Below are 25,698 nucleotides of genomic sequence, written 5' to 3'. Positions count from 1 at the left end.
GAAGCAGAGTGCCAGCAGCAGATGACCAGGAGTTTGTGCATCGACTCGTCACCTACATTCCCAGCGACCATCCAGATTCTCCATCCAACATCATCATATCACCTCGCAATACTCCACAGACGCTCGTGAACAATTTGCAGCACCCGCTCGCTCAACTCTAGTCACCCTCTTTCGGTGGTTGACGAACTAATTAAAGGAGATGAGCACTCTCGTCTTGGTCAAAGCACCCCAGGGTCCCGCAAATCGCCCCGCGTGATTGGCTGCTCCTTGAACTAGACAATCACATGTTTCTCCTCTAGGAAGTCCTGTCCAAATTGCCGACTCAAGCTCTGGTGCAGAATGCAGAATGGCGCATTATGAGCCGTAGCATTGTTGCGAGTCCTCTGTCAATCGACGACCGCTTGTATCAGATGCAGCCCTCTACCACTGTCCGTCAAGTTTGGGTGACAATTGACAGCGTGAGATCGATGGATCCACTCCTGACGCTGGCTGCCAAATTCGGCCTTCTTCGACAGATCTTCTTCCCATTAAGCCACAGGCGTACATGGCGACAACGACTCCCCTGACCGTGTGCCAACTTTCATTTAACTATAACAGATCAACGTGCCCGCATTGTTGCTACGGGCCCTCAACCAGACGGAGCCTTGGGTCTTGGTGATTGTATCTCCCCGTGTGCGAAATACTGTCACACATGTAGCTGCCTCAAGACACAATACTTTCTTACATTGAAGCAATGTCATCAAAATATTTCGTGTCAACGATTCCCTGCACCAGGCTTATCGACTTGAGATATTACTGTGCCTTCATACAGCTTGTTGTTGCCCTGATTTGATCCTTGTGAAGAAAGGGTGTGACAGTATTCTGCGCACGGGAAGGTAGAACCAGGAGTTGAACCATGTCATCATGTTCCATTTGACTTTCTGACTCGTCTCACCTTCTCCTTGCTCCTCCAGTCTGCGCCGCTTATCAGTCGATCCGAATACCTGTTTGTATCGAGGTAAACAGGGGGAGTTCTTTGTCCTCGGCCGATTTTTGACAAATTCCGTCAAGTCTTGAATGCTCGAGCAAAGCAGGGTGAGTCCTCTCGTATGAATACGGTCTTGGTCGCGCTTTCTCCTTATGGTGACCGCATCAATAGGCTTCCAATATCTAATCGTCCAACTGTAGCAATCTGCGAAGCAACGGCCGCATGTCGTGCTTGCTCATAGCCTCATACGCTTCATACAAGCCTCATCTTCACCGCCTGTGCCTATTTGTTCCGAGCACGGCGAAACCATGCCTCCGCTACCTCCGCTCTCCAGCATATCAACCCCGGACTATCCTAGATGATCCGGGACTTCCTCCTCTTGGTGCATCTGGGGTCAAATGATAATGCGAACATGTTGAGGAGCATGCTACGTTGTTCCGCAATGAAGGTATTTATTCTCGACTTTCGTGGGCTTTCTTTTCTTTTTCTCAATACCACAACCACGATTGAGTCAGAGTAACTTGCTTGAATCTATTCAAAGCTTTCTACGTTTTTAGTGACTGTCTATACACATCGTCTTTGCTCTTCACTCATCCTGATCATAATTCTCTTCCTTCCCACGTCGATCACCGTCTGCTTCTTCCCACATCGACCATCATGGCTCCCTACCTCAACGAGACCGAGAGGACTGCTTCGAGCAGTACCCAAGGACCTCTCTTCACTGTCCAGTCACCCAACGTGACATACTCCGATGATGCCATTCTCAGCAAGTATGTCTACCGTCAAACCAAGGTGACCAAGTCATCCAGTGGAGCCTATGTTGCAACACCAAAAGAAACCGTCTATGACTTCAAGGTCGGACGTAAGGTTGGCAGAGTCGGCATGATGCTTGTCGGCTGGGGTGGTACGTGAGCTCTGGAAACATTTACGGACGGGATGTCACTGACAGACTTCAGGTAATAACGGATCTACCGTGACTGCTGGCATCATCGCCAACCGCCAAGGTCTCTCGTGGGAGACCCGTGAAGGCAAGCAGTCCGCAAATTACTATGGCTCTATGGTCATGTCGTCCACAGTCAAGCTCGGCGCCGACTCGGAGACTGGTGAGGAGATCTACGTCCCTTTCAACGAGCTCTTGCCCATGGTCAACCCTAACGAACTCGTCGTCGGTGGCTGGGACATCAGCGGTATGAACATCGCCGAGTCCATGGACAGAGCAGGCGTACTCGAGCCCACCTTGAAGCAGATGGTTCGCAAGGAGATGGCACAAATGGTCCCTCTGCCTAGTATTTACTACCCAGACTTCATCGCCGCGAATCAAGAATCAAGAGCAGACAACATCTTGGAGGGATCCAAGGCATGTGACGAGCACCTCGAGAAGATCAGAGCCGATATTCGGTAAGCAAGCCCTCCAGACCGAGTCTCTCAAGACATGGCTAACCTCGTCACCAGTGAGTTCAAGTCCAAGCACAGCCTCGACAAGATTATTGTCCAGTGGACTGCCAACACCGAGCGCTACGCCGACATCCTCCCTGGCGTCAACGACACAGCCGACAACCTTCTCAAGTCCATTGCTTCGGGCCACTCCGAGATCGCCCCCTCGACCATCTTCGCAACAGCATGTATCCTCGAAGGCGCACCCTTCATCAACGGCTCGCCCCAGAACACTTTCGTACCGGGTGTCATTGCCTTAGCCGAGCAGCATCAAGCCTTCATTGGCGGCGACGACTTCAAGTCCGGTCAAACAAAGATGAAGTCCGCCCTTGTGGACTTCCTCATCAACGCTGGAATCAAAGTGAAGTCCCTGGCCTCCTACAACCATCTCGGCAACAACGATGGCAAGAACCTCTCCGCGCCTTCTCAGTTCAGATCAAAGGAGATCTCGAAGTCAAACGTTGTCGATGACATGGTTGCTGCTAACCACATTCTGTACGAGAAGGATGAACATCCTGATCACACTGTTGTCATCAAGTACATGCCTAGTGTTGGCGACAACAAGAGAGCTCTCGATGAGTACTATGCCGAGATCTTCATGGGCGGACACCAGACCATCAACATGTTCAACATCTGCGAGGACTCGCTGTTGGCATCACCGCTGATCATTGACCTGGTCTTGATCGCTGAGCTCATGACCAGAGTTCAGTGGAGAGAGAACGGATCGGAGGACTCCGAGTTCAAGGGCTTCCACTCTGTGTTGAGTGTCTTGAGCTACATGCTCAAGGTATGTTTACCCTTTGATGACCATTGCAAATATGATGACTAATTCGAATTAGGCCCCCCTTACGCCTCCTGGCACACCCGTCGTCAACGCTCTGAGCAAGCAAAGAAATGCTCTGGTCAACATCTTCCGTGCTTGCGTTGGCCTTGAGCCTGAAAACGACATGACGCTCGAGCACAAGCTGTTCTGAGCAATGTCAAGCATTAATGACGGCGTTATGGACTCTTCTTTCTCCTAGATGATAATGTTGCCGACACGCAACTTTTCGGCTTTCTCTATAATACTTTAGTCTATGACGAATCTGCAAATCAACCACTTTGTGATGATACTCAGTCTACTCCCTGCGCCTAATCGGGGATTCGTACACGTTCGAGGTGCGCCATGTTTCAGAGGCAGTACCATCGAAGTAAGAATTTACCATGCATTGGATCAGGGCACAATTGAAGAGATACGGTTGGGGAAGAGCGAACCGGAATCATGCCTGGTCACACATTGACGACGAAGTGCTCGAGTAGCAAGTCTGTGTCTCCCAGTCCTGCTGCTCTTGCTTCGGAACAATACCATGCGTGGCAGCACATGATTTTGACCGACACTTCATAGGACTAGAAGAAGGCCTCGCTCACTCTATCATAGTGCCTCGGTTCGTTTTGCTTTCCTTACTCCAGCAGACACAGTACAACTTTGATGGGGCAGATCAGAGGCACAGTACATCTGTGACCAGTGCAGTTCCTGACAGAGATTAGTCACACCAGTTGTCTCCCCGGGTATAGAGCTCCAAGGCCAAGTTGATCGCTCTACATCATTGAGTTTTCCTTATTCTTGGCAATCTAGATCCCAGGTCCACCATCTTTGTCCATGTCCCCAAAATCTTCTTCTCCAAGGACGAGAAAGTCCTTTCCTCCACCCATATGTCCTAGATCAAGCCAATCGTATAGTCCCGTAAGACCGACCAAAACTTTTGAAATCGTCAGTCTTCCCGATCAGAGTGCGTAGAAGAAGCAGCCACTGACCTGCAAGTACGGAAAGCACAAAGGACATGACACCAGCCACGTAACTGGGATCACCACCTTTGGCGAGCCATACAATAGTGAGTGTGAAGTAGATGGACAATGCCAAGGCTATACCACCCATTACGCGAACAGGGTCGTATGCTTCAATAAGCTCGATGGCGAGATCGACTTCCTTGTCCAGCACGAATGTGCATCGTTTTTTCCAGAACCATTTTACCCAGTCGCTATGTGTGATATCGAGATCTGTCGGATTGTCATTCGGTCGCAGGAGGGATTGATCGGGGTCGTTATAGACTTTCATGAAGACTGGCGAGAACAATTTCTCGTTGATGTCGGCGAGTCCGAAGCGATGGTTTCCATACTGTTGTTCTGGGTGTTAGCGTACTCAGATGCTAAGATAAGACGATTGACAGACGAGCATACCCCCAGTACTCGTGCGGTGCTCACGGTCTTGAAGCTCAGGAATCGTCTAATTGTGCCTCGTAATTGAGTTTTGTAGGTATGTCGTATAGCTTTGAAGAAAGAAGCATCTGGGCGGAAGACGACCTCTTTGCGAATCTCACCCATCTCACGCCAGGTGTCATCTATGGAAATGTGTGCAAGAACGTCACGATAGCCATCTTTCCTGTGGTGTTCTCTGACCAACCAGATGTCTTTCTGCACAAATTGTCGCTTACTGTTCCGATAGACACAAATTGTAATCTTATTGAGTGTTCTCGAGTCGCGTGATGCTGGACCGACAGCTGAGGTTTGGATATCACCACCATCGCCACCACCTCCAGTCGGCGGTACTGGGACGTGTGGACGAGATGAGTGTCTACGGTAGTGATGCTTCGATTGCTTCTCGGGACCGTAACTCTGCTGGGCAAAGCTCATAGTAGCACTGGGATGTGGAGACTCTGGTCGAGGTCGATAGTTCTGTCGGATGCTGGGCATACGGTCGCCATCGTGTGCTCTACGGCTCGCACTATGGCCATAGTCATGCCCATCTTCATATTTTCCAGCGTAGTCCTGAAATAGACTTAGTGAGCTTCTTGAAAACGCATCAGTCGGACCCCCAAGACAACGAACCCGCTTAAAAGAGCTCGTTCTTCGGTGATGAGGAGCTGACGATGGCTGAACATAGCCAGGTCTTCTTGGCAACACAAATTCTATGTCTGGTTGGGAGGGCAGGTCTGGTGGGAAATTGGGATGTACAGTTTCAATGCGTATATGTACTGGCGATGGTTGGCGATGTATTCCACTCCTTCCACGACTTTGGTCGCGCGTGGTAAACCGATCGTGGTTCGCTGAACTTCCGGGGCTCATCTTCAGAATCGCCTGAAAACATAGCCAGAGATCGGCTCGGTCGCGTCGGGTCGGGTCTTTATATGATTTGAGACTGAGTCCAGATGGATGCCTTAGAAATGTGGTGGCGCTCAGTCCTGGGTTATAACATGCAGCCAGCTTGTTGACCACCCCACCTTGGGGCAACGCCTGAGTGGTTGACTCAGCCGACAGGGCTGGTGATCTACCTAGTCCTCTGACTGTTATGATCAAGGAGAAATAGTATCGGGGTCTAAACTCGCTCTTGCAAGCCTGAGGTAATTTGATAACCGTTTGCGATGTCGAACAAGTCCTCCAAGCCGTGTCAGAACGTAAAGAGGCACAGTCAAGCTCAGATGGAGATGACGTGCAAAGAAAGCTGGCAATGTAATCATTTGTAGCGAGGACTGTCGCGTTCTATACTGCATCGTGCCTTTAGACAGATACGCGTGACAGGGCACACAGCACACGGATAGATTGTGACATGCGGCTTACCGGTAAGATCTTCGCTTCCGGCTCGACTAGGTCGACTAGCGACAGCAGTAATATCATTACCTGACACCAATCGCAGATGCGACTTGAGATATGCCATGTGACTCTGCTATGCTCGAAGTTGAGTCGGTCTCTCGACATGGGGATCAAGGCACCAAGTTGTCGCTTCCTGACGCGTTTTGGTGGACCCTCCATCGGAAGCTTCGGATGACCCACCCGAACAATGCTGACAACAGCGTCACGTTCCCCTCTTGACGCGTGAAAACAACATGTTGTTCTAGTTGACCAAGTATGGAAGGGGTCAGTGAGGGCAACTATAGTGGCAAGCCTCGTCGATATGAAGACGAGGATATCACACCAACGAGCGATCGTGAGTTGAAAGGCTGGTACTCGTACGGCCTGGCTGCCGAAATATTCGCCGTGGCTGGGGTTGGTAAGTCACCTACGTGTGTATCCTTCGACGCATCGAAATTGCTGACAAAGTCCAGGTTCATTTCTTCCGGTCACACTCGAGCAGTTGGCAAAAGAAAGAGGTGTTCTACGATCCGATCATGTTACTCCATGTGTGAAGTCAAAGTCCGCTGCGGCTGAAACTCAACACCTACTCTTGCGAGCTGTCACTCGTGCTGCTACCGAGAAGAATGAGGCCCAATGTGTGGTGCAGCCCTTTGGAAAGGACATCTCGACAGCGTCGTTTGCCATGTACACATTCTCGATTGCTGTTCTCGTACAAGCGATAGTACTCATATCCTTCAGCTCTTTCGCTGATCATGGTAAGCTATATTCTGTGAAACCTTCTGATTCTATCTGACTCGCGATAGGGACATATCGCAAGAAGCTACTGCTTGCATTTGGATGTATAGGGTCTGTCTCAAGCATGTTGTTCATCGTGGTCACTCCCAGCATATATCTACTAGGATCTGTCCTAGTCGTTCTGGGTGTGGCGTCCCTTGGCTCCTCATTCGTGTTGTTGAACTCTTTCCTACCACTGTTGGCCAGCAACCATCCGTCTGTCATCTCTGCAGAAGAACAGTCAGGATTGCCCTCAGCATCTGTCAGCATGGTGGAACCTGACGGGTCTTACTCGGCAGCACCTGAAGGGCAAGACGGCAAGCAAACTTCACCAGCACTGGCCCTTTCCAACAAGATTTCTGCCAAAGGCGTAGGTCTTGGCTATATGGCCGCGGTTCTTGTGCAAATTGTGAGTATCGGGATGCTCTTCGGTCTCGGGAAGGTCAACTTCTCGTCGCAGTCGATACCTCTTCGACTTGTCCTCTTCTTAGTGGGCGTATGTTGGGCTATTGGTACCATACCTGGTGCTCTATGGCTGCGCGACCGTCCTGGTCCCCCTCTCAAAAATTTCGGCGCGCGTCGTGGCAAGCTGGGTCAGATCCTCGCATACTTTGTCTTTGCATGGTCATCCGTTTGGCAAACTGTCAAGCAGGCCGTGAAGCTGCGTCAAACCGTCATTTTCTTGATTGCATGGTTCTTACTGTCGGATTCGATAGCCACTGTTTCAGGCACTGCTATCCTATTCGCGAGAACTGAGCTCAAGATGAGCACTGTGCAGATCGCCATGCTTTCCATCACAGCCACGTCCTCCGGTATTGCTGGAGCATTTACCTGGCCGATTATCTCGCGCCGCTATCGCTTGGACACCCAGCAGACCATCATCGGTTGCGTCCTGCTCATGGAGATTATTCCCATCTATGGTCTCATCGGATATCTGCCGTTCGTTCAGTCCTGGGGCTTTGGAGGTCTACAAAAAGCGTGGGAGATCTACCCTCTAGGTGTGGTGCACGGCTTCGTCATGGGTGGTCTATCGTCTTACTGTCGCTCCTTCTACGGTCTTCTCGTACCGCCGGGCAGCGAAGCGGCTTTCTACGCCCTTTATGCAATCACTGACAAAGGTAGCTCGGCCATTGGGCCTGCTATAGTGGGAATGATTGTCGATGTTGCTGGCACAATCAGACCAGCTTTTGCTTTCTTGGCTATCTTGATCGCTTTACCGATTCCTCTTATCTACATAATCGATACTGAGAAGGGTAGAGCTGACGCTCTGGCTATGGCTGGTGTCAGAGGCAAGCCTACTAGTTACGACACCGATGTCAGGGAACGCGATAGTTATGACGAGGACGCGCAACCGTTCTTGGCTCAACATGACCGTAACGACTAAAGAGTCGCTACGTCACAGCAGCATCGGTCAAAGCTGATGCTCGGTGACACAGATCCTATCAAAGATTGATGTTAGAGCACATTGGTTCCGAGATCATAATCACGGATTAGCATTGACTCTTTCGTCCCTAGTGTGCACTTCGAAGTACTGCCATCATGCAGTAGAAATAAATTTAGCCCCTGAAGACTCCCAAGGAGAGTGTCCTTGTTAGGGTTGTCTCCAGCTATCGTGCTCGCGTTTAGAAATTCACTGTGCCTGTCGACAGCATCATCTTGAGCAACATGTCACTTGTGGGTGATTGTTGCGTAGTGAATCGGAGTATCTCCGTATTCGGGTCAATGATTACTACTAGTACTGTATAACGTCAAATTTGACTTGCATTTCGTTCCATCAAGCCATGCTGGTCTTGTCAGAATCTACTCTCGTCTGAGGTGGCGTCTCGACATCGGCATTGACACCGAACAAGGACGTTGTAGGTCCCCCATAGCTAGTTCCATCAATTAAGATAGGGCTAGGATTACCAGCCAGGTACATGTACCAGTAGACAACACCAACAAACAAGCCTCCACCAACTATGTTGCCCAATAAGGCAGGGATCATGCTCTTCCAGATGTACAGTCCGACACTAATATCTGCTCCCAAGAAGATACCCATAGGGATGTAAAACATATTCGCGATCAGATGGTCAAAGGCAAGGATGACGAAGGCAAAGGTTGGCCACCAGATTGCAACGATTTTGGAGAACATCTCTCTGGCACCGCAGGAGAGGAAGCAGGCGAGACAGACCAGCCAGTTCGCGCCAATGCCGCGGATGAAGATTTGATGCCATTCGGGCTTGGCGACTTTGGCGGCTGCGAACTTGACGGTCTGGGCGCGGTAGGCGGCGTCGTCGAGGATGCCGCCGTACCCGATGACGATGCCCATGATGAAGAGGGAGCCAGCGAGGTTACCAAAGAAAGTAATAGTCCAGTGTTGGAGCATTTCGAGGATGCTGGTGCGGCGATGAAGTGTCGACACTGTTGTGAACTGCTCGTGGTTAGCGGCTGAAGATGGACATGGTGGGAAAGGTCTTACCAAGAAACTGCCAGTAGCTAGGTCTGCACCGGTCAGGATGATGGCGACGAGACCGAAGGGGAAGATGAGAGCCGAGAACAATCTGATGACACCAGGAGCGTTTTCTTGATACCATGGGGCCGTGTTGACTACTGAGACCGCAGCACAAGCAAATGCGAGGATTGCTCCTGCCATGAAGGCGCTCACAAAGATTTTGTCGATACGCATGCGAGCCTTTGCAGCTCCCATTCGCGATACTATCTCAGATGTCTGTTGAGGAGAGTAGGCATTGTGAATCACCTCAAGAGGTTGATTGTATGGGTAAGCCATGGCCATGTCGAGGTGAGGTTACAAGTTCCTAGAGACTCGTTTCGTACGAGCTGGGATGTGAATAGGTAGGTGTGTAGTCTTGTCGAACGACCCAATATGAAAGGGCACCTAAAAGCACAATACGATGCACCATTACGGCTGTTATCAGAAACCCACATAAAGGGCAGAGATAAGAGGCTCAATAACCTAAGTCGATGCGGTTCGGCAGCCACCAAAACGATGTGAACCAGAAACTTAGAGACTCTTTACTCGTTTTCAAGCCCTTGGTCCGCGGCTGCGAGTAAGGGTGAGCGGAAGTACTGGTTGGGAAGCACGGAACCAACGATTTAAGCATATTGCTTGCCTGGGATCTGGAGAAGCAGCTACTCATCGGGGGATTGGTGACATTTCTTATCAGGATCAACTCGATCATCCGGGGGATGTGTCCAACCGGCTCATCTCTTGATTTGTCGGCGGGGGCGGGAGAAGGCTGCGGGTTATCCAAGATGCAATCCATGCTCCCGCATTCAAGAAATGATACCCCGATGTCTCCTGGTCCTCGTTGAACTCTAGAGTGTCACGAAGGAACAAGCAATGACAATGCCAGTGGCTACTAACGCTCCTGAATGCTTACCATGTCCATGGCGCTGGGATGCTCTCCACAACATTCCCAGAGTCCTTATCTTGTTGTCATGAAGTTGAGGTTGGATTTGGCCGATCGCAGCGGCGTTGTCCCTGCCAAGCCCATATTCTGACGTTCACCGCTAGCTCCCGCGTTGGATCACCGTATTTCCTTCCAGATTGAGAGATAGCTCTAATAAGAGACAGCAGCCAAGCAACCTCTCGTCAGAAGCAACTTGTGCTCATATCTCGCCAAGCGTGCTGACGTTCTAGGTGAGTGTTTCGCATCTCCGGAGCTTGTGAACCGAATTGTCGAAACGTTGCTGTATTCACAACTTCCGGTCGTCCTATCGCATGGACATCTCTCATACGAAGCTCCTACTCCTGTGCTGAATCCCCTCGCTCCCGCCCTTGTCTTTGTTGTGTATCACGGCATATTTTCATCTGAGAGATACCCTCGATCAACAAAATTTGTTAGGTAGGCGTCGTCCGGCCTTACTCTTGGGCACGTTTAGCAGCGCGATATGGGACATGCCAGTAAGGCGATGAGTAGAAGAGTCATGCAGTTGTCAGATCGCTATCGCATGTCATAGCGGATAATGGCAGCCAAAGCTGCATCGTTGTTGTAGTCAGGTGTGAGATGACTCGAACAAACTACTATCAGGCTTGGAACTCAGCGTAATAAGCGTATCTGGTCAACATTGGAGGCTTGACCGATTCGAACGTTGATGTCTTTAAGGATCCACCAAACCCAAGATCCCAGCCGCTGATACAGCGGGAACACTTTGAATAATCTTGATATCTGAGATGAGGACGTTGACGCATCGTCTGAAGCGGATTCGACTTTGGCGCTGATCTGCTTGTATGTAGAGGAGGAAGCTTTCATCTGTGACTTATCGACTGCCACGAGGCAAAGCTTTTACGGTGCTGGTCTTCATTACTTGGAGTGTACTGTTGCTGGCCGCATGTTGTCGACGGACTCGAACGCGCTTCCAGCGTCCTCGCAGAGCTAAATCAGATTGTGGAAAGACGCACTGATTGACTAGGTCGGAGGATCATCCCCGGATACTTGTAGGTGAATGAAGGAGCGGAAAGTTTCTGTGGACGTCGCTACAACTCCCTGGGTCCAGCGGCTACGCGTGGTAGATGGAAACAATATGTTGCATAATCCCGAGCTGTGCGGTGACAAACATGCGTTGAGTTGTCGTCGTCAGCCTTGCCGGCCAGAATCGGTTATGTTTACCGAAAGCTCCGGGCAGAAGTCTGTCGCGCAGAAGAATCGACCGAACTCTAGCCATCGTTCGCCCCGTCGCTAAACACTGCCACGCCTCGTCTGATTCTTCGACACATTCTATTGGATGCGTGCGTGGTCTTTCTAGCAAAAAGCTGGGCAGGTGCATTAGGTTGCAAGCACCAGAACTCGGTGCGACTGTCACGAAGACCCTGAATCGATTTTGTGGAGGATTTGCAATCTGCCGGGCTTCGAAACATCACGCACACCCTCAATCTCACCCACCCACCGTCGACTTCATGCACTGCAGCATGCAAAACTTGCCGCCTGATGAACAATATGTTGAAGCTGGACATGCAGATCATCTTATAAGCATTTGACTCGTCATATAACCAATAATTGCTTCGAGCTGAACAGTAAGTGCTGACGATTTGAGCTGGCGCAATGCTTTACATAAGGCTTTAGGTATGGCAAGCAACGGCTTGGCTTTCAGTATAGTACGCGCGGCCACGCATTGTACACGCGCTCGATAATATCAGACAGTCTCTTCCTCTCATATCTGTAGTCTTGCCCTTCACGTTTGACCGTAGAACATCACCATCGACGCACTACTGAGGTAGAGCACTCAAGATGCCTCGCTCGCAACATCTTCTACCATTGCTCCTCCCCTGGCTGGTCACAGCAGGTCCATTACCAGCAAGCACTCACACTGCGCCAAACACTAACGCCATCACACATGCAAACTACATATTCAATGCTGTACACGACTCCATGCGTCAGTTCGGATCCTCGTTGAATCACAATGGCATGTCTCTTTTCATGGCGACAGTACCGGAAGGCACAGAGTTTTATCACGGAACATCAGAACGTGACCGTATCAATGGCACGCAATGGCTTGCGTTTGAGCCTGAGCATGCCCTGATATTCGCTCGTGGACACCGAGGACCTCCTCCAGGGCATTCTCCCAGCCAAGAGCCCCCACCCCCTAGCGGAGTTGATGACAAGAAGCCTAAGGGCCCCTACTTCCCCGATGGGTCTCCAAAGTCCTCAGCCCGCAAGCACATTGGTGGCGATGGAAAGGAGCGATTCGCTGGTGAAATACCAGAGCATCGCGGAAGCAAAGACGGTAAGAAGCGTCCTGGAAAGAATCACGACGACAAGTGCCATGGGCCATCCCGTAACGACACTCGTCCAGACGTCCCACATCGTGGTCCTCCACCTCACCCACCTCATCGTGGTCCGCCTCCACCTCATCACGGTCCTCCGCCACCTCACCATTGTCCTCCAGGAGAAGGCCACCTTCCTTGTGGTGGACCTCCTGACGAAGGCCATCATGGGCCTCCGCGCAGGGGTCCCCCCTTCGACCATCATGGACCACCTCCCGAGTGGTTTGAACACCGTGATCATCATGATGAGCACCACGGTGACTACGAACATCATGAACATCACGGTCCACCACCCCACGAATTCTTCGATGAGCTTAACGACCCTCATCATGATCACCGTGATAATGACGACCATCATGGCGGGTTCCCCTTGCCACCAATTGGCTTTTGGGTGCATCGCCTGGGTGACCTGTTGCGTAACCCTAAGCGACGCCACACTCCTGTCATCGATTCGATCTCTTCTCCACTGCCTCCTGTTACTGAAAAGATTGAGACGAGAGCGGAACAGGAGCCTCTGGTGACAGACGTTGCCGAGGACCAAGACTCGGGTTTCCTGCATACATACCGTACAAAGCATAGTTTGCGCCTGCTTTATGTCGATGGCCAGTCTGCTGCCAAATCACAGAAGGGTACTCTCGACACCCAAGATGTTTTGCTCTTAGAAAATAGCATTGACCATGATTCTGGCATGTTTGGTGAGAAGGAGCGCGCCAATCAGATGTGTAACATGGCCCATGAACAATGGGGCGACCGCATCGATGGAATATTGCGCATGGAAGGTGGATTCGAGATCATTCTGTGTGATTTCGCTGCCCATCTTGACGTCGTGAGCATTGCAAAGACCAACCCAAAAGCATCTGGTGGCTTCGGAGGCGGCGGCGGTGACGGCGATGGCTTCAACTACTATCGTGCTGTTGCTGCTCGTTATCATGGTATTGGTGGTGAACGCGTGGTCCTGGACTATGAGAACTTTGTGTCTGCCTTTGCGTATCCCGAGGCTATCTACTTCGACAAGACAGGTCGTCCTCGTCTCAACAATGCTTCTACGACAATCGAAAATGTCCGCGAAGCCGTCGACAAGATGGTGTTGCGCAAGGATAGCGATGTCGAGACTGTCGACTGGCAAGCCGTCGCTGATATGATAATTGCACGCTACGCTGATCGTATTGAGTACCTTACTGCAGGCTCACTCACCACCCTCGAGGCTTTTCAAGCCGAGGTTGAGCGTGCACTTCGTCCATTCATTGATTACAGCGCCCGCAACAGCAGCTCAGAGATTGACCGTTGTGCTGATCAATTCATTCCGGAACACATCTCGACCACGACTACAAGCATTGCGGCACAAGCGATTCGTCAAGTCACAAACACTATTTGCTCAAGCCTGTTGAACGCGTCTGAACAAGTGGATCTTGACACTGCACTGGATCAGGTCAAGCAGCTCAAGGAGTACCTGTCTTGGAGCACATGGAAGCAATGTCATGGCTGTGCTGCTGATGAGATTTGCTTTCTGCCAATCTGGCCTGTAGGTACTGCCGAGGACTTCAAGCAGCCAAAGTGCAGGTCAGGTGTTAGCCTTGCGCCTGGCCGCGGTAGTGAAGATCGCTACTGGAATGACTTTGGGGGACCGGGCCGTAAAGGCCCTGGCTCTCAAAAGCGTAGAAAGAAGACCGAGTGACCTCAACGGGATCCGCTAGATGGTTTCCTTTGTATTAAGCCTTGTCGTTCTGTTCGAAATACCCCATTTACGTATATAGCCTTTTATTCTCTTTGTTCTGGGCACGGGTGATATCCCTCTACACTATCGCTATCAAAAGTCTTTAATAATGCTTAACAATTTATCAGGCAGTATGTCATAAGTTATGATTATCTTTATGCACACGTGATGAAATGTACCAAGCTGCACAAAGTTATGCAACCAAGCTTCTCGACCCGCCGGTCTTCTTCTCCGTGCTCGAGGCACAATATTGTCGAGATTTGAAGCGACGACTTGTCATCTGCTGAACTCGCTGCCCAGATGGCCTCGCTCTGAAAACTATCTGTGCCTCTCTCTACCTCATTTTTTTCTGCATTTGACTTATGAGGAAGAGGAGAGGGCGCAACAAACTTTGAAACGTACCACGTAGAGATGTTCACCCTCGCATCGCTCTTACTGCGACCAAAGCAGTCAGCCAGGAGACACGACCATTTCCAAATAATTAATTGCTGTAGCGCTCTAGGGTCGATTTCTAACGGACTTGAGTGCAGTCGCATGCTCTGCGTAAGCTCGCTTGATTGGCTTGTTACAAGGAAGCTCGACTGCAGTCCTGTCAGTCGACCGCCTACATCAATCACGACCATGGGCGCGATCAAGCCCACAGCCCCGTTTCCACAATTTTCTCTTGAGAATCTCGACTCTTCTTGAAGAATGCCGTGCTTGTGTGGCTATATCGCAAACACGTTCAAGTCCGTCCGAGGCTCTTTGTCGCGTGGATGGAAGGAAAGATCGGCGAACCCCAAATCACGACATCGCAAGCCTCGAAGATGCAAGAGCTGCAACCCACGCACGCAAGCACGTTTTGATCGTAGACAACCACTTTCATTGGCCAATCTGCCTTCAACCCCAGATACGTGATTCTGGATCCCCTTCCATGTGCGGTGAGAATGATGGAGAAAGTGGCTTGGAAGACGTCAGAAAATATACTTTTGCTGCAATCAACACACAAGGCCGACTTCGAGGTCGTCTGGCTGCTCAGGCCGTTTACGGTAGGTGGGTTGTGTAGAGGGAGGGTCGTACATATCTATGGTAGATCTTCCCTTCCCTGTTTCCTTCCTTTGAAACTTTCTCTTTTGTAGTCGCATCACTTCAATTGCCTCTTGCCATCAGGCAACCTAACAGCAACGATGGCAGACATCGAGAAGCGTGTCAACCTTGAGGATGAGTCGCCACAATCCGCCTCTTCAATCTCTTCGGCCGACTACACACACATCAACGAGAAAGCACTCCTCCGTAAGCTCGACTGGAAGCTCTTACCTGGTGTGGTCCTTCTCTATCTTGTTTCCTTCCTCGATCGCAGCAATGTCGCCAACGCCCGTCTCGAGGGCTTGACCACGGATCTCCACATGACTGGAAACGAATATCTTACTGGTCTCACAGTATTCTTCATCGGCTATATCGCTTTGGAAGTGGTCTGGAATCTGATCCTGAAGAGAATTGGTCCTAGAATTTGGCTGCCCAGTGTTACAATCGTCTGGGGTATCATTACGGTCCTACAGGGCATCTTGGTGAACAAAGTCGGCTTCTTCGTTATCAGAACCGCACTAGGTGTCGCAGAGGGTGCACTCTTCCCTGGTGTAGTATTCTATCTCAGCATGTGGTACAAGAGAGAAGAAAGAACATACAGAGTCGCGCTGTTCTTCTCTGCTGCTAGTATGGCAGGCGCTTTCGGTGGTATCCTGGCATATGTGGGTTGGTCCAGCATAGTGTCTTGCCTACATTCACTGACCGAATCCAGGGCATTGGCTTCATGAGAGGAGTAGGTGGGAAGAAAGGCTGGGCTTGGATCTTCATTCTTGTAAGTATAACGCCTGCGCCCATTGTATCTGGATACTGATTGCTGTTCACTCAGGAGGGTATAGCTACTGTACTCATTGGTGTGGCCGCCTTTTGGTTCATCGTCGACTGGCCCCAAAAGAGCAAGTTCCTCAAGCCTGACGAGAAAGCCTATGTCATGGCACGTCTCAAGGCCGACAGTGACGCGTCCAATACCGAGGTCTTCGAATGGTCAGAAGTGTGGAAGGCATTCAAAGATCCCAAGGTTTGGTTGTACTGTGCACACTTCCATACGCTGAGTCTGCCACTCTACACCCTCTCTCTGTTCTTGGTAAGTCATCATCATTCTTAGTCAATGCGCCATGTAGCACAAGTGTAACTAACCGGCCACAGCCCTCTATCATCAAGTCTCTTGGCTACACGGCATCGTCCGCCCAGTTACTCAGTATCCCTCCTTATGCTCTCGCAACAGGCTTGACAGTCATCTACGCGATCACTGCCGAAAAGTATCGCCGCAGAAACGTCTTCATCATGACATCCTCTCTGACCGGCATAATCGGCTACGCCATTCTCCTGTCCAACGAGCACCCTACTCGTCATCCTGCCATCAGCTACGTAGGCACTTTCTTCGCAGCTGCTGGAATCTACCCCTCAACCGCCCTAGCCCTGTCTCTACCCGCTATCAATGTGTCTGGTCAGACCAAGAGAGCCACGGCTACAGGCATGCAGATCACGATTGGCAATATGGGTGCAATTTTAGGTACACAATTGTATCGGACCGAGACAGCGCCAAGATATGTTCTAGGACATTCGTTTGCATTGGCGTATCTTTGTATGAATGTTTGCGTAGCTGGATTGACTTGGTGGACTCTACATAGAGAGAACAAGAAGAGAGATGTTTTGGAAGAGCAGCAAGTGCAGAGAAAAGAAGGAGGCTGGGAAGGTGATGACGATGTTAGGTGGAGATTTACTACCTAAGGTTATATTACGAGTGCATCGCGTAGCCTTGCAACGGCCGACTGGAAATCGAAAAGAGCATCGCGCTCTATGCTTTTAAGTTCTCTTATGCAACTTTTCTCCATTGTCGACACCAAGCCAAAGAAGATCAGCCCTGCTGTAATCTACGACACCCTTGGGTTAGCTAGACGTCCTACTATGTACGAAGATAGGGTATTCACGTCCTACGACATCCAGAAATGACTTCGCCTTCGGGGTATCAGTTGTGTCGATATCTGCATGGACTAAGCCCTCGATGCTTTCGTCGAGGGGTTCTGAGAGCCAAAGACGGCATTGTGTCCACCACCCGGTTTTAAAAGACTCGTTTTCATCAGTCCTTTTTCTAGGAGTCGATAGATGCTCAATCGTATGGCCAATGTCGAACGATAACGGTAGGCTAGGACATGGCATAACCTCGCCAGATAATCCTGTCAGGGTCATCCCCATCACCACCATCTCTACATGTGAGGACCATTGATTGAGAGCGCGATGAGAGCCTCTCGCATCAACCACCCTACTCATACCGGCAGGTGCTACCCATGTTCATTTCGAGCCAAATATTGTATCGCTACACTATTTGATGCGAGTGTTGCGGTAGTTGATAATCTTGAAAATGTCAAACCTATGTGGGTGATCCATAGCTTAGCAGACCCGCTCAACATGCTCAATCCAGTCAGTTTTTCCGACCCTTCAACAGCTCTATTGGCTCTTTACAGTTCCACCTTGATCGTGTGTAGTTTACATATTCACGATGTTATTCCCGGCGTTCTGTTGGTGAACAGAAGACCTGCCTAAAGCAAGATTCAGCCTCGGCAAATCCACCAAGGTTGCGGAGATGACTTCACACCTCGGACCATCAACATCCATACCAGTCTGTTCATCGCACACACCTTCCAACATGTAGCTGCATCACCCATCTCATAGGTGACTTATCAATTACACTATCACAATGTCGTCTCCTACCCCCAAAGTCCTCCTCTTCGACATTGGCGGTGTCTGCGTAAGCCACCTCTCTCCACAACCCCCGTACCATAGCCAGGCTAACAAATAACCAGGTCGTCTCTCCAATGGCAGCGATCCTCGCCTACGAAAAGGCCAACAATATCCCCATAGGCTGGATCAACACCGCAATCTCCACCTCTGGCAAAACCGGCGCATGGGCAAAACTCGAACGAGGAAAAGTAGCCCTCGACAACGTCTTTTTCTCCGCCTTTTCCTCTGACCTCAGTAACGAGCAACTATGGCGAAGTTTCTACATCAAACATTTGGAAAAGAGTAGGAAAGAAGGAACTGCACAAGCAGCTGAGGAAGCAGCGTTCCAAGCCCCAGAGCCACCGAGGATAGATGGAGAGAAGTTGTTTTGGGAAATGATGACGGTGAGCAGGAAGCCGGATCCTTATATGTGGCCGGCTTTGAAGGAGTTGAGGCGGCATGCGGAGGAAAAGGGGTATATCCTTGCTGCATTGAGCAATACGTCCATCTTCCCGGATGGGCATGAGTTCAACAGCAAAACCTCCTCGGATGGAAAGTTCCATGCAGAGTTGAAGGGGACTTTTGATCTGTTTGTTAGTTCTGCGCATGTGGGTATGAGGAAGCCGGATCTGGAGATCTATGAGTACGCAATCAGGGAGTTGGATGCGTTGGCGAAGAAGAGGGGCGATAAAGAGGGTGTGAAGGCCGGGGATATTGTGTTTTTGGACGACATTGGCACGAATTTGAGGACAGCGCGACAGGTGGGTATGAGGACCATCAAGGTAGAATTGGGACGAGCCAATAAAGCTGTGAAAGAGCTGGAGAACATAACTGGATTGAGCTTATTGAGCAAGTCTGCTAAGTTATAGATAAATTGGATGTGCCCATCATTCTCTAAAGCATCCGTCCGAGAAAGCCAGCTGAGGAGTCAACGTATTGATATAATGCCGCCAACGACAAATGAAAGCAAGCATCACGACCTTGAACAACTGTCGATATGACGAAAGATAGCACATAGGAAGGTCGCATATATTTCCACATACGCATACGGTTATCTTATAATGATGAGTGAAGGTAGAAGTCACAAAGTTTGAGATTCTGACTAATTCATATCTAATCTGCATGAAGACTGTGTGTCCTCACAAAACAACCTAGATACTTGGAGCTCCTATTCTTACATCATCTCAGCGGTCTACATCAGCCACCATTTCCAGGTTGATGAGCATCGGTTCATACATCACAAAGCCTCGACTCTAGTCATTGCCTCCTTCGCCTGTGCTCTTCTTGCTTTGTACTCCGAGTATTTGGACTCAAGACCCTGAAGGTCTGTTTCTTCGCTAGCCTTGTGGTCCTGGTACTCTTCGTAGCTCATGTTGAGTGCGTAAGCCGAGTAATCCAGATTCAGCTGCCGAACCTCTAACTCGAGGTGAGCGATAGTTTCCTCATACCAATCGTGAAGATTTTCACAATCCCATCCATCACACTCGAAGTCGGCAAGAACATCGAGTCGTGAACGAATTTTCTGTGGTCCATGCCAGAATCTTCTCCTTGCTACGAGAACTCCAGGAGGGTCTTCGTAGCCCTTGTTCATAGCTCTGACATCGTCCAACACGAGTGTCTGCAGTTTCAGATCATCTCTGAGACTGCAAATAACAGGCCACATGTTTCGATGTGGGTCATGGTCTCCCCAGATGGCGGCATCTACCATCTCTACCACCTGTAGAGTTTCCGAGAGAGCTCGCAACATACCGACTAGCTCTTCGCCGTAAGTAGAGCAAGATTTAATGTTGAGTTGGCGTAGAGGTGCAGAGAGCAGTGCGTGTCTAAAATAGCCTCCTACAGAGAGAAGATTGAAACGACATTGCTCCGCTAGTGACGACGACTGGTTCGTGACCGCTCTCTGGCTGAACTCAACGCGGTTTGGCTTGTGAAGACGCAAATGTCTATTCTCCCCTCTCTGACGCAAACGTCGACTCGTCCGAGTCTTCTGTTCTCACTTACAAGCAGTTCCCTCAAAGCGAGCTTATGCCTTTATGGACTTCCTGACCGCTAAGATCAAGCACCAAGATGCTCGCGTGGATGTTGGCGTCCCTTGAGAACCCTCGTATCAGGTTCACGGTCAACATCCGCGCTTCAGCAAGCTCCACGAACGGCAGGATGTCGTACTCCTCGGCGAAACCATATCCACGTAACAGGCTCTTTCCTCTGCAGATTTGATATACGTCGTCGAGGATGCCTAGCGCGACGCTGTTTCCCCATGATCGTAGATGTGTGAGAGCTTGGATGACCATACGAGACAGATCGCATCGGCGAAAAAGGTCCTGTCTGTCTCTGCGCTCGCGATACTGATGAATGGTGTCCATCGCTTTACCATCGTCAGAGATACCGGGATTTGACTTTATGGCGTCCAACAGATCATCCAGGGCGTTACTAAGTCGGTGGGTACCGAACAAGACGCTCTTGACACAGGGTCCGAATACTGGATGAGCAGTCATCTCAACCAAACCCTCCATACTGTATTGCGTAAAGATGAAGCGGCAATGAGCAAGCCTCTTATCGCCGGAATGCTTGCCAGAGATGTTCTCGAGTTTCTTGCAAGTGAGTCGAAAATTGGGCAAATCCTCAGACGCAACACAATCAGAGAGCTTAATGAGAAGTTCATTGGGAAGAGTCAAGAATTTCTTCGCGTATCTCCTGTGAGGGGGCACTTTGCGCGGTGGCATGATGGTCAATGCTGTTGTGGGCGGCAAGTTGGATTGCGAAATTGATGTTGACATTTCTGGTGTTAATGCTGATAATGTGGACGATATTGGCAGATTTTGTCCAAAGGTGCAAAGATGGGGGGAAGCAGGAAGTGAGCTGAAGATTTTCTGCGCATGTTCAGTTAGTCGCGGCACCGACAGTGGATCTATTGTGGTTCTTACCTATGACTTCCAGATCGAACCAGAAGGAATGGCAGATGTGAGTGGAAGAAAGGAGGCGGCTAACACTCAAGGTCGATAAACAATAATGTTGTTGGCGCAAAAAGTGCGCGCGATGAACATTCCTAGGAAGAATGGGTTAATGAAGTTGATAGTCTAGAAGTGTTTGCTGCGCGATGAATGTGACAGGTGGAGAGAACGGATGAAAAGTATCGCGTCAATAGAAGACCAGGAGCAGTTGACGAAAAGTTGAAATTACTCGCAGAAGCAAGTGATGTGCTGACTTCGGCTAGCAAAGATCAAGGTGAAAACAGTGAAAGAGGTAGTTGTAGTAGGAGCGCTCGAGTATTGCGGCTGGGGCTTCTCTGCTGTATGATTAAGTGAGCAAATATATCTGTCTTCACGTAAAGAGACAAGTACCGTACCAACTAGTTCTTGAATCAAGAAGCTGATCATGAAAGAGTTATATTCGTCGCTATGGTATGAACGTAAGACATTAGAGCTAACCTAAAATAACACCATTGTACCTCCAATGGACCCATCCCTTGATGCCAAGTCTATACCGTATATCCACCGTGCCTCAACCATGTTCTTGCTGGGAGGCATTACTCTTCTCGAACGTCGAAACACAAAAAGACCGAACTCATCTACAATTTAGAAGTGGCGGCCTCTCTTTCACCGTCTTCTAGGCTGCCGTAGCCGCTATCCTTCTCTTCTTCATCCTTCCAGCCGCCAACACGCTTACTGACGCCTAAGCAAGATTCTACAACTGTAGCCTTCTGCTCGCGTGTCAAACCTGCAGTCTTGGCAGCACGAGTACCAATCCAGACTCTAAGGTTACCGGACAAGTCATCCAAACCGAGCTTGCCACTGTTGAAAAGCAGTGCGTCGGACGAGAAAGCCGACAGGACTTTGAAGGCAGCGACAGCGGTAAGCAATGTGATCCTGTTGGGCATGAGGTGCATCGAGGTCAGGACAGTGGCAGCATGTACGCGTGCTGGGGTGGGGTTCGTAGGTGAAGTGATGGAGAGAATCTTCGCCAGTGTCAAAGCACTGTGTGTGTCGGGAGAGATTGGAGTATGAGTGATCATGTTCGATGGCATGTCTAAGCCGTCGTTGGATGTGACCATCGGCAGTGTATCCAAAGCAGCAACAATGTGTGCTGCACGGTCAGTATCGAGGAGTACAGCCTTGGCCACGTGTGCGCGAGTCTGAGTGGCCGAAGCAGGAGGAGCGGTCTTGTTGGCCAAGTCGATGAGATATTGTACATCGACAGTGGTTTTGTTATCGGTATCCAAGGAACGTGTGAGAGCGGCGTCGACAGTCATGTTGGCGAACCAAGCTGCGACCGCATCGAGAGGAGACCTGATGGCATGATCCTCGACGACACTATTCATGGTCCGGTTAGGGATGGTCTTCTCAGCGCTGGGTCTGTTCCAAGCAAGATTGTAGGCACGTTGGATCATCTCATCAGTCAGGACATCGTCACAATCAAGCTCGATTAACTCAGCAAGATAATCAGGCAGTCTCTCGATCTTATCATCGGCGATCTGCTTCTCGGTGTACTCGCCAGCAGCAAGAGCGTGTTGTTGCTTGCGAGCAGAGTCCCAGTATATCCTGCCAACCTTCGCAGTGAAGTCGCGGAACATGAACATATTACCGTATCCTGCGTTGGCAACTTCCCAGAAGAAGATGCGGAAGTGAACGGCCTTTTGCATCAAACGAATGGGTGAGTCCGGCAGGGTACCGGAGGCCATAAGAGTAAGGAGCAGACGGTAGTAACTGACCTCAGCATCACCACCGGCGAGTTGAGCGTCGATGGCAATGTCCCATGCCTTGATACGAGCAGCTTCGTCATCAGGAGTCTTGCCGGAGACGCGTGAGTAAAACTCAGAGCCGACAAGACGACGAAGACTAAGCATGATCATCTTGCATGTAACAGAGACGACTTCGAGCAAGAAGTGACGTGGCATCCATACGCTCTGTACGGCCGTGAGCCAAGCCTTGCGACGGACCTCAACCGGCGACGCAAGTGAAGGGGCAGCAGTAAGGCAGATACGAACGGACTGCTTCTGTTTAGGTTGAGGCTTGAAGCGAAGAAGGGGGAGGAGGATGTAGATGAAGGCGCCGAAGACCAAGAAAGTCTTGAGTAAGGGAAGGGCGGCCTGAGCTGAAGAGCCGTAAGCAGCATGCGAGGGGGATCTGAGGAATTGGCCACGCTTGATCAAGTGCATAGGAGCAGCGAAGAGACCCCGTCCTGATGTGGAATGAGAGTCTTGTTCTTGCTCATGGAAGCCTTCCATGACCATCAGTGCAGCCAGCGAGCCGACCATGAGTTTGCCAACGAAACCATTACCAGCGCCTTGGGCATTGACGAGGTTATTTTGCCCAGGCTCAGCAACGACATCTTGAGGTTCGTAGCTGGGTTGCGGATGTTGTTGCAAGTATTGGTCTTGTTGCATACGCCTCGGTACTTGTGAGGCAATGGAGCCCTGTCTTGAGCGAGCAATGGCAGGTGTGAGAATGCCGGCATGTTGATTGGTGTTAGCAGATCTCGCCATGACCTTCTCCATAGTTGCCATGCGAGTCTTGAGTTGAGTCAGCTCATCTGCTTGTGTCTTTGCCCTCTTCTCCAGGTGTTTGATATATTCGGTAGCCTTGGCCAGTACCGTGGCTTTGTTCAATTTATGCGCCGGCGTCAAGCCTTCGAGATCCTCTGAGTCGTCGTTACCACTAGGCCTCGACATGGCCCTAAGACTAGGCACACTGTCGCGGAGTTCGGCGATCTTGTCGTTCAAGTTGTTGCGGTATCGCTTTTCGATCACGTTATGCGACGTTTTCTTGATCGGGGGACCACCATCTTCCGGACTCTGTTGTTGTTCTTCGTCACTCGTAGAGACCTTTCGCTTCCTTCCGCCCTTCTTCTTAGCGGGCTGTTCGGCTTGCTCTGGCGCTGGTGATATTGACGATACGCTCGTACGGGCATGTGATGTGGAGGCAGGGCTACTGCGATGTTGACTGGTGCTCGAGACGGATCCTGGCCCCGTCGTGGGGTAATCGTTGCTACCGAGGATGATGGGCGCAAGAAGTTCGCTTTGTTGCGGCGCGTTGACATTCTGACCGATTGGTGGCCATAAGGAGGATGCGGAGGAGGATGAAGCCTCTTGCGGTTCGACGTCCAAGTGGTCGACAATGGACTGTAGGTTGTTCGTATCGGCGCCGAAGAGGAAAGGTAGGTCGTCGGTCTTGCTATCGGGTTGGCCAAAGTCGAAGGCGGCGTCGGCAAAGGAGAAGTCGGCAAAGTTTGGGTCGTCGCCAACAATCAGTGGCGGCGCAAGTGTTTCGTCGACGTTCAAAGGCGGAAACTGGTTGGCGTTGAAGTTGACATCCTGCATGGGAGAGTTGTTGCTCGTCAGGGTAGAACTATCGGGCGAAATGGCATCTTGAGCGGGATCCCATTTCAACCAGTCATTCCACTCTTCGGTGTTGTCGGGCACGGCGGATGCGCCAAAGTCGAAACTGGCAGTGGTTTGATCCATTGGGTTCGTGCGTGTCGGTCTAAACCATGAGCCCGACTTGTGTGTTGAACAGTCGTGAGGAGGGAAGCAGAGGGCGATTCGTGGGTCGAGAAAGGGAAAGAGCGATAGACAGGGTCTTGCAAGCCGGTGATGATACAAATGGGCCGAGTCGCATCAGAATCAGACCATTAATCGTGCAAGCCACAAGGAGTCAAGCCCCCCACTCGCGCCCAGAATTTGACGCGAAACTGAAACGGAAGGACCCAAGCTCATTTCTGCTGCCAACGGAAGCCGCGACTTCCGTACCAGCCTCGTCACGTGCTCTTTCATTCAAGGCTTCTCTCCCTGACCTCATCCTCCCGTCTATCCTTAGCCTCATGTACGCCACATTGACCTACATAATCGAACCATTTCGCTGCTTATCCAGGCAGTAGATTAGTCACCATAGGAGAGGTTCACAACGACACTGTCCATTGAGCGACACTAGCGGGTCAAAAGCGGATCGCGCCAAAGTCGCGCTCTTTGTCATGGGAGGCTGGTTTTTTGTACTCCGGTAGGTGCAGTACAAGTATGGACGGGCTGCCGAAAGGCACAGTGTATTGTGAGTTAATTCAGACATTCATCGAAAGTAATGACTCCACATGTCTCCTCGATTGTAGAGCTCGCATGGCAAATTGATGGTGCAGTCTTACAGCTACATAGATGCACCCCTCCGTGTGCGGAGAGCCAATCTAGGATAGATGCCTCAAGGGTAGGTGCCTCATAAACGATTCAGGTTTAGTCTATCTCAATGAGGAGCTTCGGTGCTAAATGCACTGTACAAAGGAAAATTTGCTTCCAATTTGCACCCTCCAGGTCGTCAGATACCAAAATGGGGGCGAAGAGTAAAAGAGAGTAGAGAGATTTTAAGAGCAAAGACAAGGAGAACCCTACTTACGGAGGAGGATACTACTAGGCAGAAGAGCGGTACAAAGGGTGGAGGAGAGATAGAGGAGCCTCCTGCTGGATAGAGGAGAGATAGAGGAGACTTCTGCTGGACAGAGGAGCAGGGCGAAGAGTAGAGTCTGAGGATCTGACGAAGTCCGAATGTGTTAGAGTAGAGCAGGAGAGAAGAGTTGACTTGGGGTGAGAAGTTGTCAGGACTCAGCAAGCAAGCGCTCAAGCGTGGGGTCCGTGCAAAGCAGTTGTCAAAGTGTGCCGGTTGGTGTGAAAGG

The 25,698-nt window shown here is 50.5% G+C and overlaps 10 protein-coding genes across 10 annotated transcripts; 5 read left to right on the top strand and 5 right to left on the bottom strand.

Annotated features, from left to right (window-relative positions):
* Nucleotides 1-1,624: 1,624 nt before the first annotated feature.
* Nucleotides 1,625-3,375, top strand: AUEXF2481DRAFT_61110 (uncharacterized protein; the record flags this gene model as incomplete). The annotated part of the gene is made up of 4 exons (XM_013493824.1): nucleotides 1,625-1,871; nucleotides 1,924-2,365; nucleotides 2,420-3,188; nucleotides 3,241-3,375. 4 exons carry the CDS (start codon nucleotides 1,625-1,627, stop codon nucleotides 3,373-3,375), a joined length of 1,593 nt encoding a protein of 530 aa, XP_013349278.1.
* Nucleotides 3,376-4,012: 637 nt separating this feature from the next.
* On the bottom strand, nucleotides 4,013-5,071 carry AUEXF2481DRAFT_657 (uncharacterized protein; the record flags this gene model as incomplete). The annotated part of the gene is made up of 3 exons (XM_013493717.1): nucleotides 4,013-4,140; nucleotides 4,196-4,556; nucleotides 4,619-5,071. The coding sequence occupies 3 exons, from the start codon at nucleotides 5,069-5,071 to the stop codon at nucleotides 4,013-4,015; spliced, it is 942 nt and encodes a 313-aa protein (XP_013349171.1).
* Nucleotides 5,072-6,283: 1,212 nt separating this feature from the next.
* On the top strand, nucleotides 6,284-8,168 carry AUEXF2481DRAFT_25046 (uncharacterized protein; the record flags this gene model as incomplete). Its single annotated transcript, XM_013493823.1, has 3 exons — nucleotides 6,284-6,425; nucleotides 6,481-6,765; nucleotides 6,814-8,168. 3 exons carry the CDS (start codon nucleotides 6,284-6,286, stop codon nucleotides 8,166-8,168), a joined length of 1,782 nt encoding a protein of 593 aa, XP_013349277.1.
* A 390-nt stretch (nucleotides 8,169-8,558) lies between these two features.
* Nucleotides 8,559-9,557, bottom strand: AUEXF2481DRAFT_655 (uncharacterized protein; the record flags this gene model as incomplete). The annotated part of the gene is made up of 2 exons (XM_013493714.1): nucleotides 8,559-9,194; nucleotides 9,243-9,557. The coding sequence occupies 2 exons, from the start codon at nucleotides 9,555-9,557 to the stop codon at nucleotides 8,559-8,561; spliced, it is 951 nt and encodes a 316-aa protein (XP_013349168.1).
* A 2,181-nt stretch (nucleotides 9,558-11,738) lies between these two features.
* Nucleotides 11,739-14,394, top strand: AUEXF2481DRAFT_35007 (uncharacterized protein). Its single transcript, XM_013493822.1, has one exon. The coding sequence runs from the start codon at nucleotides 12,013-12,015 to the stop codon at nucleotides 14,221-14,223; it is 2,211 nt and encodes a 736-aa protein (XP_013349276.1). The 5' UTR covers nucleotides 11,739-12,012; the 3' UTR covers nucleotides 14,224-14,394.
* A 1,034-nt stretch (nucleotides 14,395-15,428) lies between these two features.
* On the top strand, nucleotides 15,429-17,055 carry AUEXF2481DRAFT_60940 (uncharacterized protein; the record flags this gene model as incomplete). The annotated part of the gene is made up of 4 exons (XM_013493820.1): nucleotides 15,429-15,989; nucleotides 16,040-16,099; nucleotides 16,154-16,408; nucleotides 16,471-17,055. The coding sequence occupies 4 exons, from the start codon at nucleotides 15,429-15,431 to the stop codon at nucleotides 17,053-17,055; spliced, it is 1,461 nt and encodes a 486-aa protein (XP_013349274.1).
* Nucleotides 17,056-18,022: 967 nt separating this feature from the next.
* On the top strand, nucleotides 18,023-18,914 carry AUEXF2481DRAFT_652 (uncharacterized protein; the record flags this gene model as incomplete). The annotated part of the gene is made up of 2 exons (XM_013493710.1): nucleotides 18,023-18,073; nucleotides 18,129-18,914. The coding sequence occupies 2 exons, from the start codon at nucleotides 18,023-18,025 to the stop codon at nucleotides 18,912-18,914; spliced, it is 837 nt and encodes a 278-aa protein (XP_013349164.1).
* A 194-nt stretch (nucleotides 18,915-19,108) lies between these two features.
* Nucleotides 19,109-19,925, bottom strand: AUEXF2481DRAFT_156648 (uncharacterized protein). The gene has a single exon (XM_013493819.1). The coding sequence runs from the start codon at nucleotides 19,790-19,792 to the stop codon at nucleotides 19,283-19,285; it is 510 nt and encodes a 169-aa protein (XP_013349273.1). The 5' UTR covers nucleotides 19,793-19,925; the 3' UTR covers nucleotides 19,109-19,282.
* Nucleotides 19,925-21,216, bottom strand: AUEXF2481DRAFT_156584 (uncharacterized protein). Its single transcript, XM_013493817.1, has 2 exons — nucleotides 20,970-21,216; nucleotides 19,925-20,915 (listed from the first exon to the last, which is right to left on the bottom strand). Exon 2 carries the CDS (start codon nucleotides 20,820-20,822, stop codon nucleotides 20,058-20,060), a length of 765 nt encoding a protein of 254 aa, XP_013349271.1. The 5' UTR covers nucleotides 20,823-20,915; nucleotides 20,970-21,216; the 3' UTR covers nucleotides 19,925-20,057.
* Nucleotides 21,217-21,574: 358 nt separating this feature from the next.
* AUEXF2481DRAFT_35003 (uncharacterized protein) lies at nucleotides 21,575-24,669 on the bottom strand. The gene has a single exon (XM_013493816.1). It carries the CDS (start codon nucleotides 24,503-24,505, stop codon nucleotides 21,614-21,616), a length of 2,892 nt encoding a protein of 963 aa, XP_013349270.1. The 5' UTR covers nucleotides 24,506-24,669; the 3' UTR covers nucleotides 21,575-21,613.
* Nucleotides 24,670-25,698: the final 1,029 nt, after the last annotated feature.

This window comes from Aureobasidium subglaciale (assembly GCF_000721755.1).
Source record: "Aureobasidium subglaciale EXF-2481 unplaced genomic scaffold scaffold_0, whole genome shotgun sequence".
NCBI lineage: Eukaryota > Fungi > Ascomycota > Dothideomycetes > Dothideales > Saccotheciaceae > Aureobasidium > Aureobasidium subglaciale.
The sequence above is the reverse complement of the archived record's forward strand: the minus strand, read 5'-3'. Positions and strand labels throughout refer to the sequence as shown.